General features: G+C 46.0%; 1 protein-coding gene across 2 annotated transcripts; it reads left to right on the top strand.

Moving 5' to 3' along the window:
- Positions 1-4311: 4311 nt before the first annotated feature.
- On the top strand, positions 4312-12767 carry SGK1 (serum/glucocorticoid regulated kinase 1). 2 transcript variants are annotated; one of them, XM_058834658.1, is made up of 12 exons: positions 4312-4693; positions 7316-7391; positions 7826-7901; positions 8342-8446; positions 8876-8959; positions 9060-9191; positions 9476-9588; positions 9794-9917; positions 10264-10359; positions 10474-10629; positions 10737-10826; positions 11507-12767. In XM_058834658.1, exons 1-12 carry the CDS (start codon positions 4456-4458, stop codon positions 11672-11674), a joined length of 1458 nt encoding a protein of 485 aa, XP_058690641.1. In that variant the 5' UTR covers positions 4312-4455; the 3' UTR covers positions 11675-12767. The 2 variants fall into 2 exon arrangements, with proteins under 2 accessions (XP_058690641.1, XP_058690642.1); XM_058834659.1 differs by lacking the exon at positions 4312-4693 and adding an exon at positions 7077-7215.
- Positions 12768-14926: the final 2159 nt, after the last annotated feature.

Here is a 14926-nt window from a genome sequence, read left to right as displayed (position 1 = left end):
TGACCAAGGAGGGTACATTTGGTGACTCTGTGCCTAACTTGAGTACCAAAACCTAAGGAAGGTAAACATATTATGAATGAATATATAAATATTTTTACTCTATTTTGGAACAGTTACCTAGGGCAAAATTAAATCTTCTTCCCTTGCTCTCTATCTTAGACTAATCTACACTCAGAAATACTGTAATAATCCCACACTTATCTGGGCTCTGCAAGGGACCCAATATCTCCTAAAATTATAAATCACTAAACACAAATCACTATAGATAAAGCCCTGTTCAGCATGCATATTTTGCATCCTTCTGCCTGGGACACCTTTTAACACTTATTGAAAGAAAACCTACAAATAATAAGGAATATTGAAAATCAATGTACCGTCAAGAGACAAGATGGTATCACCAAGAAGAAAAGCATTGACGCCTGGAAGTGTGCATTTTTATCAGGCTTCTGTTTTCACATCGCCAAAAATCGAACTTGTTTTGAGTTAGGACCCAGCTGAACTTCTCTCTAGCAAAAATTCTTCTCTTTGACAAATTGTCTCATTATTTACATCACTTAGTACTTTATCTCCAACTGTAGCTGGAGGACTTACAGGCTTAAAGAGATCTTTTCTTTTAAGATAATGAACCGATGATGATGACAATCATGATGATGGGGGTTTTCTATACAGATAAAGGACACTGAGATATCATGGTAGCCAACACCTAGTGGAACACTAGATGAAGAGATAAGGGAAAAAGAAACGACCCTATAGCAAGGTTAGTTCAGCTGACATTTGTATTTCAGTACACCTATTTCATGCAAGACGTGCAAGGAAACTTGTTCAGATTATGCCCTTGATAGAAAATGCTTAAATGCCCTGTTGTTATTATCCTGTAAAAACTAAAGTTTTAGAAGAAAAAGTCTGAGTGCAATAGTCAGCTGACAGTACATGCTTACACTATTCATTCTGGAGCTCCTCACATAAGGCTGCCTTGTGACCAAAGGAAACCTGCAGACTGAGCTCATAGCATCACTAAGAATGTTAATTTTTCTCATGACTCATTTTTCGTCACTTTTCCATGGTATGTTTTCACCTCCTTTTCCATATTAACACGATTCAGTTCTGATAAGGCCAGATTCTGTGCAGTCACGGCACATTAAGCTTCATAATGTCGATAATGAATTTAAGTATCTGTCATCCAATGCGGTTTTATGAGAGCTCTAAGCTAGACAGACTACACAATATTGCAAGGACTTTTACTAACCTTGGGGTGGCACACTCCCAGGAGGACACACTCAGAGGAAGGCACACAAGTACGGATTTTCTGCAGTCATCCCTCTCTGGCTGCTACAGGCTGAAATACCTGCAACATTTATTCATAAAGTCACAGTGACAACAACTGCGTGAGACTAAAATCCATGCGCTGGAAATAAAATGGGGGTCAGGGCATTGTTTATCAGCTACTTTAACTAGAGGTCAGTTCATCTAAAGAATGCTGTAATTTTCCACTGGTTTCCTGGTTTCTACAAGGATGGGATTTTTTTTCTCAGCACAGCCCCGCATCACTCTGTGATCCTGTGAGCATAATCCCTTGGCACTAAAGCCTCTTATTGACAATGCAGTAAACCTGCTCTGTAAGCATCAGAAAAGAGAAATAAAAGATGTTTCAAATTTGTATTTGACAAAATATGATGCTGAAATCAATTAGATGTTTCCAGGTCAATAGGGACTTCAGTCAATAAACCTCCTGTCAACACAATGTCTAGCAGACCTGTTGACAGCATTGGAAAGCTCCTGATTTAAAATCTCTGTTGGGCTTATTAAAGCTGCTACTCAGTTTCTTATCTGTTTGCTGCTACTCCTAGACATAGTTTGTGGGGGCAGCCTGAAGGTCTTGACTGAAAGTTTTGGATGTTGCATAGCCAAATGAAACTTAATTACAAGGTCGGAGACTTGTTTGTTCAGGATTTACAGGAGAAAAATAAAAGCTTCTGAGATTTTGCTTCAGAAGACAGATGCTATTAAGAAGTACCATTGTCTTTAGTCTGTAGTTGGGGGCTGTGTCATTCCTGCAGTCCAAAGCCTGATCTTCATCTTTGTTTAATTAACCCAAAGCCAAATGCTGCTGAAAATATGTGCAGAATTTGAAGAAATTTCCTTCCAAAGTCAGCCAAGTAATTCTAGGAACCTGCTGCATCCTAAGGTCTTGATTCAGCAAGATAAGTAATCAGGAATTCATTTATTCAGCATTGAATCCATTGCCAAACTGAAGTTCAGAAGCTATCAGAGAATTGAATTCCTGAAGGACTGAAGCACCAAATTCCACATCAGACAGTGAGGACCAGGACAAAATCAGCTGAGAACTCACAGGTTCCAGTTATCATGTGGGCTGCTGAAGCCTCTGACCTTCCTGAAGGTCAAGAGGGAGAAGTTTCTGTGTGCCCTGAAAGCAGCGTCAGCCAGGACTAACCTCTGCCTGCCCACCACAGATGAATAAGCCCTCCAAACAGTGAAGCTTTTCTAGGGAGATAAATTTACACTGCTCAGCTACTGCTAAATGTGCTTTGAACTGCTTTGAGCAATACAGGCCCACACTAATGATGAGCTAATATTCGTTCTTTAAGATAAATCAATTCACAATTCCTCCTGGCTTTACTTCAGGTATGTCCCAATCTCTGCGTCAGCAGGACTCTGTGGTGACCCACAGCAGTAAGCCAGCATGCTGTGTGTGCTCTGGTCTCTGCCTAAGTCTCTTATGGTTCCAGTAGAGTCTATATCTTTCTACATCTCTCACAGCCTGGATGCGGGGCCCTGCTTTGGATGCTGCCATGGTGAAAAGCTTGATGATCACCTCTTTATCTAGTGCTACTTTTACATGGAATACAGTTGCTTGGCAGAGCCAAATGCCTAATAACATTAAGTTGCAAATCAAATCAGTTCTCTTCCTTCTTGCCAGTGAGAACCAGTTCCTGGAGTTTTCTGAGTTGATTAAACTCCGGTACTAATAAAACAGTATCATGCCACTCAGAAGTGCAGTATAAGATTGTTAGAAGGTCAGTACGGGCCCAAGGTCCATGCAGGTCAGTCTGGGTTACTGGGTTAGCTGGTCAGTTATCATTATCTAACATTGCATTATTACATGAGTGGGAAAGAACAGGCAACTATTCAGTGCTATGCTCCAACCCATGCCTAGCTTACAGGAACTTGTGACGCAGAAACATTTCAGGTCAGACATGCTACCTGTGTAGTTTAATCCTGGGTGGTTTTTTCCTGCTGATTCGTCCATCTGTTCTTGAACTCATCCATTCTGTTCGAGGACTGTGCACATCCTGGGACAAAGAGTTTTATAAACTTTTGATATTCTGCTTGTGGAGTCTCCCTTTCCTTTTTATTTTCAGTATCTACCTTCTTTATTACTATTAGTTTTGCTTTGAAAAACTCTTAATTTAGAATTTCAGGGTAGTTTGTCAATTTTTTAGGCTGAGGTAGAAGAGTAACATGAGTGTGGAACATCACTGGAATTCTTTGATTATTTTCCTGTATTTACTTTTTAGCTATTCAGCCCAAAGCCATTGTCTTTACAAGTTTTTGATGCAATTTACTGAGATATTCACAGTTGTCTGATGCTTTCCTGCAAGACTTGGCATTTGAGAAACGGGATCTTTGATTACTTATTCCTGTCTTGCTTTCTCTCATGTCTTTCAACTGTTGAAGCTTGCTGCGTCATTTTAAGGAAAAGTTTTTTAAATGCAGCTTTAGGACACCCCGGGCTTTGGAGAACCCGGTCCATCAGCTTAAAACGCTGCATTAATTTTAACTAATAAAGTAATAATAATCCGTCCTTGGGTGCCGTTCCTCCCTTCCACATTAAGAACGTCGCTGCTGCGAAGCACCTCGAGCGCGGGGAGGGGGCGAGGGTCCTGCCGGCTGCGGGAGCGGGCAGGTGGGTGCCGGACGGAGGGAGAGCGGCTTCCCGGGCGGGGCGCGGCCGGGGGTGCTCGGCGCCGGGCCGGGCGGTGGCGGGCGGCGGGGGAGCGGTGCTGCGCGGGCGGGGGGCGCCGCCGGGGCGCTGCCGGCGGAAGGCGCGGGGTGCCAGGTCGGAGCGGGGCGCCGGTCCCACCCCGGCGCTATCCGGCCGGCGGGGAAGCCCGGCCGGTAGCCGCAGCCCCGCGCCCCCCGCGGGCAGCAGCATCTCCCGGCCCGCCTCTGCCCGTCCCGGAGGGGAGGGGGCGCAGGACCCGCGCCGTGGGTGCGCGGCCGCTCGCTCCGCGCCCTGGCCGGGGGAGCGTGGGCAGCGCAAGCTTCCGTGGGGCAGGGCCGGCCGGCAGGTCAGGGAGGGCCGGAGCGGCCCCCCCGCCCCGCTCCGCCCGTGCGTGTGTTTGTGTGCGCGCTGATTACAGTAATTTTCAGGGTGATGTTGCAACGGGGCAGAGTGTGCGGGGCGGCCCGTGCTGAACTTTATAACGCTCCCGCATGTCAGCCGCCCTCGATATTGCGTCCATAAAGGGGTCAGCCGGAGCAGCGGCCGGCCTCGCCGCCCTCGCCGCCTCCCTCCTGCCCGCGGGCCGCCCGGCCAGGAAGGGGAGTTATTCGGGATTGCAGCAGCGGCCGGGAGCGGGAGCCCAGGCACAGCCTCCGCGCCGCCGCGCCGCGCCCGGGGTCCCGGCAGGCAGCAAGATGAGGGGCAAAGAGGAGAAGTCGTCGCTGAAAGGTGGGTTCGCCGCTCCGCCCTGGCAGGAGAACTGTTCTCCACGGGGAAAAGAACCCTCCCAGCAGCGGGGTCCCCGAGCAGCGATGCAGCGGGGGATACAGGCGGGTGCGTGCGGGGGACAGCCGAGGCAGCGCTTGGCACGAGTAGAGGCCAGGTGACTTGGCGAGAGCAGCGGAGCCCTTGCAAAAACACCGACTCAGAGCGGGGGCGAGGGTGCCGGTGTAGCCGGCTGGAGCGGGGGTGCTTGCGGGCGGCGTGGGGGGCCGCGGCAGAGCCGGGAGAAAGGCAGTGGGTGGCAGCCTCTGGCAAGCTGTGCAGAACTGCGTGTGGGTTGTGCCGGAGACTGCCCGGGGGCTGGCAGCCGCTTGCCTCTGTGCACAGCTGGTAGGAACGTGCCGGTGGGCATTATCGTGTAGCCTGGAGATGCCAGGGGGCAGCGGACAGGGGACGGGGACTCTGGTGACCATCCAAACTGTGGAACTCGAGTGGTTTTTCACAACAGTACTCTGAAAGCAGTACGAAGGGGCAGAGAAAACTGCGTCTCTTTCAATCTGTCAAGCGGGGTTTTCTGAGGATAGTTTTGAATCCCATACTTTATTGCGGGATTTTTTTTTTTTTTTTTTCTCCGCTTACATTAATGAGAGTGGCAATTTCTGTGTGCAACAGAGTGAGGAAAGCCACAAGTGGGAGAACCTAGAGCCCCGCCAGCTGCAGTCTGCATTTCCTTGCTTCTCCCGTCGCCGCTTCCTTCCCTGGCGCCGGCTCCCTTCCACTTCCCCGGGACAGCGGGGCCGGGCAAGGGCCCCTTGCTCCGGGAAGGACACCGGAGGCTCGGAACGGAGCCGGCAATCCTCCCTCTTTGCTTTTTCCCTATAAAGCCTTTGCAGCGCTTTTTAAAGACCTGTGCCCAGCTCGCAGGGGTCTCTTCTCCGGGTCATCCGTCTTGCTGCTCAAGGTGAGCTGCTGCCTTTGACGGCTGCTGTGCTGCGGCGCTCGCCATCCCCCCTCCCCGAGGCGGAGGGTACAGGACAGCTGCCAAGGGATGCCGCCCAGCGGCCGGCAGTGGTTGTGGGGGGAGGCAGCAGCAGCGGGTACAGAGGAAAAAAAATAAAGAGTAAAAAGACGGTCTCCGGGCGGGGGGAGGACGGGGGCAGGTTGCAGCTGGAGCCGCTGGCCGCAACCCAGCGCCGTTCGTACAGACAGCGAGGCGAAACATGCGCATGAATAACACCCCGTCGGGTGGAAAGTTCCAGCCGCCTGCAGGGCGCAGGAGCTCGGCATCCCCCGGACGCGCCTGACCCGTGCCAGGGCTGCGAGCGGGGATGCGCCCCGGCGGGGGAGCCTGGCGGGAGGCCGTAGTACCCCTCTCCGCGCCTTCCCGCGGCCCCTGGGAGCAGGGCCCCGGCTGCATCCTTTCACCTTGGGCTTCGTGCATGCACCAGCGCTCCTGGTGTGCCCCCGGCGCGCCCGCAAGGAAGCGACTGAGCCATTAAATCCCGGGTACACCGTGTTCACAAATGACCGTGTACAGTAAAAACATAATCTGCAGAGCGGGGCTGTTCCCCCCTCCCACCTCTTTTTTTTCCCCCTCCGTTACTGCACTTGTCCAGCCCTCGGTCATCTCCCCACCTTTTCTAAAAGCAGATTTCTGCTCTCCTCCAGCTTCAGGGAACGGATTATCTTTTTCCCCCCTTGTTTCCCTTATTGGTATTAAAAAAAAAAAAAAAAAAAAAAAAAAACCAACAAAAAACCCCCTTTTTTTTTTCTTTTCCTTTTCGTTATGTCCCAGCCAGGATCGGGGCAGTGCACAGAAGGGACATTTGTTTGTTTTATTGAAAACCGGGCAGGAAATTTTGTTCTTCTGAGTCACTGCGGCTCCTTCAGGGAAACGTCAGCGTCCCTTATCGCCGCTCACCCGGTGCTGCGGGACCGAGAGCGGACGCAGGCTGCGGGGTGGTGGGGGGACACCCACACTTTCGGAAGAGGTGGTCGTCCTAAAGACAGAGACAGATTTCAACTTTATATAACCGTAAAATAAGAAGGCACTGGATGAAAAAAAGGGGGGAGCGGAAGAGAGAGAGCCGGGGTTACAGGAGTTTGCTGTCAAGAAAAAAAAAAAAAAGTGATTTGATGCATTTGCCTGTGGATGCTCGGCATCCTGAGGCAAGGTGCTGCGGGGGTACTGTGGGGGGGGCTCCCCTGAGAGTTGCGCCCAAGGTTGGGCGGTGGAAAAGGCAGCGACGATTGCCTTCCCCTCCCACCCTCGAGGCGGCCACTGGTCGCCCCCCAAAGGAAGTCGAGGGGGGTGCGATCGTGGCCGCCCCGCCCCGGTCCCGCCCATCACCGCCGCCACTTAAACGCCGTCGGGTGCTTCGCCAAGTCAGTGCGGTGCTAGGAGCTGGTGGTGCTGAGTGGTTGCTGTGTGTCCCCCTCTCGCTTCAAAATGACCGTGAAGGCAGCTGAGGCGTCTGGTCCTACCTTGACTTACTCGAAGATGAGGGGGATGGTGGCCATCCTCATCGGTGAGCGGCGCGGGGACTTCTTTGAAGATGCTCAAGGGGCTGTGTTTTTTCTGTCAGGGCGGCTTAACGATTTTGTTTCTCCTTTCCTTTTACTTTATAGCTTTCATGAAGCAGAGAAGAATGGGACTAAACGACTTCATTCAGAAGATAGCCACCAACTCCTATGCATGCAAGCAGTAAGTATCATAAATTTTGGGGAGGATTTCAGTCACAAATATCACTAGATATTGCGAGATCTAGTTTTAAAAAAATGTTTGTTTACTGTAATTCCTCCGGCATTACTGTTACGGAAGAGTTTATTTGTCTTGTTGAGGTATTACTCACTTCGCAACGATCTGCGTGAGCTGGATTTGGGACAAATAAGTCGGAGATTTCTAGTGACGAGTCCCTATTATGTGCTGTACTTAGAGTATAAATAAGTTTCTTTGTAAGACGGAACTTATGCCCCTAGAAAATTTTTACTCCATAAATCGAATAGATTGTTTTGGTTGCCTTCTGTAGTAGGCTCGACCAGAACTCTTCTTCCGCGTTACATGCTTGCCCTCTGGCGGAAAGATCTGCCTGTTGCTCCTGGTAACTCTCCTAATCGTGTGTGCTCTTATCCTTGCAGCCCTGAAGTTCAGTCTATCTTGAAAATCTCTCAGCCTCAAGAGCCTGAACTTATGAATGCTAATCCTTCTCCTCCGGTAAGTAGATTTTAGTCAGTGTGACGTTTTTAGAACATCAATTCAGCCACTAATAGAAGTGTAGCAAAATTAGCATCGTGCGTATTGCATTAGTGCATCTCGTAGCACACTAATGTAAACAAGAAAGAGTAATCGGGTTAGACTGAAATTTCTGATGTTTCAAATATGAAGAAGAAATGTTTAAAAAGTGTTCTGGTTATTTCATTATGGAATGTGTCTAAGACTTCAACGAGCACTTCTAAGTAACCTGTAGTTGTCAGAGTCTTCTTAGGCAGTACCTATTAGTTTAAGATATCTGTTAGAGGTCAAGTTTTAGCGGCAATAAGAGCGTTAATCTTTATTTTCAAGGTCACTTCATTTGTATTTTTTAAAAAGAGAATCTGTTGGGACTCGCACTGCTGAACTGTTTTAATGAATGTGGTTTCTGTTTATTTTTATAGCCCAGTCCTTCACAGCAGATCAATCTCGGCCCATCATCCAACCCACATGCCAAACCATCAGACTTCCATTTCTTAAAAGTGATTGGAAAAGGCAGTTTTGGGAAGGTAAGTGTAACTTTTTCCTTCATTTAAATTTATTTACTCTTCAGCTCTTCTGTGAAATACTGGAGAGTGGGGTTTGTTCTGCCTTTGGTGAACCATGGTCACCTGAGCACATCCTGCTGTCCAGTGCAGGGAGAACGGAGCAGGGAGGCTGCATTTGAATGAGTCATAGAAGAGCCAGGAAATTCAGTTCACTAGTGCTGTGAAGGATATACTTTGCTTTTGGAAGAGAAGGGAACTCGAGGTGATATCTTTGGGCTAGATTAATCTGCCCAAATGGTAACAGTGCCAGGCATTTCCAGCAAAGGACTTGCACACTGAACGAGAGAGATGTGGCAGTGCTCAGCAGCTAACGTAAAGGCTTGTTGCTGGTTGTGTTATGAGTTGTACTATTTCAGTATTGCTCAGTTCTGGAATTTTATGCACTTTCAGGTCCTCCTTGCACGGCATAAGGCAGAAGAGCAGTTCTATGCTGTTAAAGTCCTGCAGAAAAAAGCAATCCTGAAGAAAAAGGAGGTAAGCTGCCCTTCACATTGCCATTGCAATGTCCATCAAAACAGGTTTTTTTTGCTACTATTGAGCAAGCGTACTAAAAATTAATTTCTGATGTTTTCAGGAGAAGCACATTATGTCAGAACGCAATGTCTTGCTGAAGAATGTGAAACACCCCTTCCTGGTCGGGCTTCACTTCTCCTTCCAAACTGCAGACAAATTGTATTTTGTCCTGGACTACATCAATGGCGGAGAGGTACGCAGTAAAAAAATTAAATAGTATTTCCTGTCATGTGCATGGTGGTAGGGTAGACATTTTCACCCTTCCTTTTAAATACAAAAAAAGTTGCAAGGGGAAAAGTCATGGGGGAGAAGTTACTAGATTGAATGTTTCTGCCTGCCAAGTTTTGAACTACCAAAGGATCGTTAGGCCATTTCCTGCTATTGTTCTCCCTTGCTATATATGTTGAGTCTAATTAAGTGCATTGTTAACAGGCTTTGGCAGTGTTTACACAACTTTGTTCCCTCTGTCTCCTGTAGTTGTTCTACCATCTCCAGAGGGAGCGTTGCTTCCTGGAGCCGAGAGCCCGATTTTACGCTGCTGAAATTGCCAGTGCACTGGGCTATCTGCACTCCCTGAACATCGTTTATCGGTGAGCAGCCTTAGTCAGTTTGCTGTACAGAAAAAAAAACATGTGCTTTGTTAAATAAGCATTGAAAAGTTCAGCTCAGTAGGAGCTTGAAATTGCTTTTAATATTTTGTAGTGGCTTAGTGCAGTTCTGTAAACAGCTGCACCTAAAATATTCTCACTGTACCTCCTCAAACTAACATTTATCTTCTTTCATCTCTTCCTACAGTGACTTGAAACCAGAGAACATCCTGCTTGATTCACAGGGGCACATTGTCTTGACTGACTTTGGACTCTGCAAAGAAAACATAGAGCACAATGGCACGACCTCCACCTTCTGCGGCACACCAGAGGTACGGCCAGCCCTCAGCCCCCCACTCTCAAAGCAACAGCAAGAGCTGTTCTCATCAGTGAAAACTGACTTCTCCCATGTATGTAAAGCTGGTTACATGAGCAGAGGGGGCATTATGGCCTTCTAATATAGGGCTGTCAGTGAGGACATGCAGGACACATGGAGCTTGCTGAGCAGGAGAGAGAGCTCTCAAGCCATCTGCCTGGTACAAAACATTGTAGCTTTCCTTTAGCTTAGATATTGCTGGGATTCAGTAAGCTGCTTTCATCCATGAATGGGAAGGCTTTCTTTTTCTTGATTGTAAAAATCCCTATGGCTCACATGGCTCTTTCCCTTCTCTTACACAGTATCTTGCTCCTGAAGTTCTCCATAAGCAGCCCTATGATCGGACTGTGGACTGGTGGTGCCTTGGAGCAGTCCTGTATGAGATGCTTTATGGCTTGGTAAGCAACAAATCCTTTGTGACAGATCAAACTAGCTTACTTGACCTTTTCCCACAAGAAACCCCATGCCTGCCTGTCAGCCTCATTAACTCCTCCTTTTTCTGCTCCCCACAGCCACCCTTCTACAGCAGGAACACCGCAGAAATGTACGACAATATCTTGAACAAACCCTTGCAGCTGAAGCCAAATATTACCAACTCAGCTAGACATCTGCTGGAAGGCCTCTTGCAGAAGGACAGGACAAAGAGACTTGGTGCCAAGGAGGACTTTGTAAGTTCAAACTGGCCAGTGCCCACATGCAGTGCGGGAGGATGACTGGGCCATATTGTTTACATTAGCTCGGGTCTGAATTAATCTATTTTTCTCTCTCTTAACAGATGGAGATTAAGAATCACATCTTCTTCTCCCCAATTAACTGGGATGATCTCATTAATAAGAAGATTACACCCCCTTTTAACCCAAATGTGGTACGTATCACTTCTAATTATAGAGTGCATGAGAGTGCCTTTTTACCTCTCGTCTTTGTGGTGTGCCCAGGAGCCAGGGGCAAGTGGCCGGATGGCTGTTTGGGAAATGCAGCTTTCCTTCTCTGTCTGTCCAAACAAAGTTAAAAATAGGTGGTAATTGACTTTTTGCTGATGATCCATCTAAATGGAGCTGGTTTTTTTTGTCTCACATGCCTCATTGCATGGCAATTTAAAAATAATCCCCAGCATATTCTCCATTTTATCAAAGGGGAAGTTAAGGTATAGAGAACAAGTAGCTTCCCTGGGACAGAGTTACAATTGGCTTGTCAGATACTACTAACATGCAAAGTGGTGGATTAGAAGCTACATTTAATAACAAGAAGATCAAAGTCCTCCCCTGCAAACTGCTGTGTGGCAGAGTGGCATGTTTGCATTTAGCTTCTGTTGCATGAGCTTAGTGGGAGTGTAGCCATACTAAATTGAATCATCTTGTTTTTAGTGAGACAGTGTGCAACACGATACAAAAAAGGTCAAACTAAAACTGTCAAAGGCTGCTAAACAGCGGGCCTGAGGTGATAACACTGTGAGTCTCCGTACAAGGGTGCTTGTCTCCATATTGAATTGAATTGCACATTCACAAAATACTTGGGTCTAAATTTTTTTTCCCACCCTTTCCACAGAGCGGCCCCAGTGATCTGCGACACTTTGATCCGGAGTTTACAGATGAGCCAGTCCCTAACTCCATTGGCCAGTCCCCAGACAGCATCCTCATCACCGCCAGTGTCAAAGAAGCTGCTGAGGCTTTTTTGGGCTTCTCATATGCCCCACCTGTGGACTCTTTCTTGTGAACATTTTTCTTTTATTCTTTTTTAATAATAATAACAACTATTATTTGTTTTGTTTTGTTTTGTTTGGCCTTCTGGTGGAACTGCCAGTTGACCAGTCACCTTGAAAGAGAATTTGCACATTTCCACCATGGCAGCTTTGCAGCCTTAATTTCAACTACACTGTTTGCTGGAAGCTTTTTTGAAGAGCACATCACTCTCTAAATGAGCTTTACAGGCTTTTCATTTACATTTGTTCTTCCCCCAAAGTGGTGCTGTCTCCTTGGGAAAGAAAAAACAAGAGTGACTGCTGCCATTGACTACTCTGGCAGATCATAGGAGTAAGAACAAGCTGTTTTGTAATCGTGCTCGAAAAGCCTTGCCTGAAGATCTATCTGAACGTGATAAGGATTTTATGAAATGTGCCTTTATTCTGATGAGATCTTGTGAGCTCCAAAGCTTTCCCTGTTGCAGAGTGTGTTTCTCAGTTCATTTATGTGGGTTTACTATGTGAACAAATGGTATGCGTGTGGTCTGCGTACTACAGATGGACTTAGTTTAAAGCATCAGTGTGACACTTGCAGGATACCACAATGTGGGGCATTGTTTGTTTCTTCCATATTTGGAAGATAAATTAAGTGTAATTTTGAAATTTCTTTTGTAAATCTATACTGTCAACTAAAATTATTGAAATGGGCTCACAATTACTTGTATCCAAATGCTTGAAGAAAGCATTGCTGCTATGAAAAAAGATTTCTATTTTTAGAAAGGGTTTTTATGGACCAAAATGCCCCAGCTGCAGTCGGTCAAAGCTGTTGGTTTCTTTTTTTTTTCTCTTTTTTTTTTTTTTTTTTTTTTTTTCTCTTTTAGTTTTAAAGATATCATCTATAAAAGTGGGCATTATTTATGGTCTTGGGGTTTGAGGGATTTTCATTCCTGACTGTATGTATTGTAAAAAAGATCTGTACATTCAGTTATAACTCTAGATGTATATTTAAACTTACAGACTTACTTGTAATGTATACCATCATTGTAATGTAATATAATTAACATGGTTATATGTATCATATTTTTCTGTGACCAGACCCATAGGTTTGCAGTAAAATCCTGAAAAATACTTCCATAAACTGTCTTCTTTTAAAACAAAGGTTTAAGCAAGATTTAAAAAAACCCAAACAATTAGAAACAAATCCAAACTGCCAATCAGCTAAGATAATTTTGCTAGGTGTGTGATGGTTATTCCATCAAACTCCACCCATAGAAATCTTACCATGGATACAACTTGGTCTTCCAGCTGTGGCTGTGTGGTTGTGTATCATTGTGGGCGTTCTTTTGTGGTACAAATGCTCCCATTTCCCCAAAATGAGTTTCTCTGCCACAAGCAAAGTGAAGATACTGCTCTCTGGTGTGGACAAAGCACAGCGACACTTGAATTATGTCAGGAGCTATTTTAGCACAGCATTGCAGACACTAGAAACAGGCTATCACGGGACTGATGGAAACAGCCCCTATTGGGAGTCCATCCTGGAGGCTCTGATCTTGCTGCTGGGATGTGGGACAGTGCACTGTACCCCGAGTTTACCAGTGTTCCAAATTCAGTGCTCCTAGTCAGGAGCTGGATTTCAGCCACTGATCCTATGCTTGCAGCTGGGGTAAAACTGCCTATATATCTAAAACTGTTAAATAGTTTTTTATTACTGAGTAATACTGAGAAAGCCTGCAAGAGGCATTTCTGGCCAAGAAGTAAGATAACTTCTGGGTGATGGATGTTTCTTTTTCTCTGAGGAATTGAGTATCTGCACCTCCTTCAGAGCTCCCATTATCCATCAGGTAGTTCAGTTGGTGGTCTTAGCAATTCTAGGAATCCAGATGAGCAGTTGCTGAGAAAAGTTGGACAGTCAAACGTTGCTCAGGCTGCTATGATAGCAGCAGCGTAAGCAAATCTCTAACAGGGTGGTATTTCTGTTCATTACATTTCTGAGATAAAAGCCTGCAGTAATTTTCTAGCTTTTATTATCCGTTCGATGTAGAAACAGAAAAACGTGTATGGCTTTAGCTATAAACTGTTTCTGGGAGACCACACTCAGAGCTGAAAATGCTAATTCATAGCAGCCGAGAAACCTTTCAGATCCCGTTATTATCTGAAAGAGATGCAGTCACCTCCCCCTCAAACTCCCAACAAACTCCCAAATTCATGCATTCAATAACTCTTTGAATAGTGCACTGACAGGCTCTGCAAAGTCTTCCACTGCTATAATGCTCCTGAAACATCTTTTGTGTCGATGACTTTGTAGGCTAGAGATGTTAAAATATATAGTGCTAATCTGTCTCTACAGAAAATGAAACAACTTGCCAAGCAACGAAGCTGTGCATACACATTATCTTTGCCTCACATTTCCCAGTCATGAGCAAGGTGCTGCGTGCAGATACACGAGCAGAGAACTGCAGCCCCGGGGTAACAGAACATTAAATGCCGCCTATGGTTTTATAGGAAAAAGAACCCTGCTGGAGTAATTAATAACGAAGAAGTATAAAACTTCAGCAACTCAAAGGTGTACATCATGTGCTTTTCATGTGTGCCAAGATGTAGGGTATTATTTTAATGGGTTCCTTTTAAAAAACAATGTCTGATTGTAATTCTAACTGTTCTACCATGCGTAGGCTTATTATGCTGCTCCTGCCTTCTGCAAAAGTCTGCAACTGCTAGCAATGAATATTCAACACATGCCGCCTCAATTGTTTGGTGTAGAAAAGGAGAAAAAGTTGTCCATGATTTTAATCTCGCTGATTTTGATGTATTGCAGTCATGCCTGTAGGAGGAATCTGTGAAAGTCAGCTGGGTTTCTTGTTTTGTTTGTTTTGTGGAATTCCGTGTCTATAAGGTCTGTATTTCCTTTAGAGAAATGTCTCTGCACTGAGAAGCAAAAGGCTAGGATTCCTGAAATCGCAGGTGACATAGGTGTTATGAGCTACTTTGACTAAGACCTGGATCTGTAGTTTAATTTCACTCATTTGTAAAATAGAAGTAGTCATCCACACTTTCTGCTGGTGGCAGTGTTGTAACCACCAGCAGCTTGGATAGCTTTATTCAGCAAAACGGTCAATGCAACTAAACTTCAAACACTATATTGTACTCTGCATAGCGAGCATGCTTGGGCTTTCATATACTCTTTGAGTGGAGTGTATTGATAATACATGCAAAAAAAATTTAAATACGTAAATGCAGACATCTCACGTGGTTTAGTATGTGCTGCTTATCTCTGTGCACCAAAAGCT

Source organism: Poecile atricapillus, chromosome 3 (assembly GCF_030490865.1).
Source record: "Poecile atricapillus isolate bPoeAtr1 chromosome 3, bPoeAtr1.hap1, whole genome shotgun sequence".
Classification (NCBI taxonomy): Eukaryota; Metazoa; Chordata; class Aves; order Passeriformes; family Paridae; genus Poecile; species Poecile atricapillus.
This window is presented reverse-complemented; position numbering and strand designations above follow the sequence as displayed.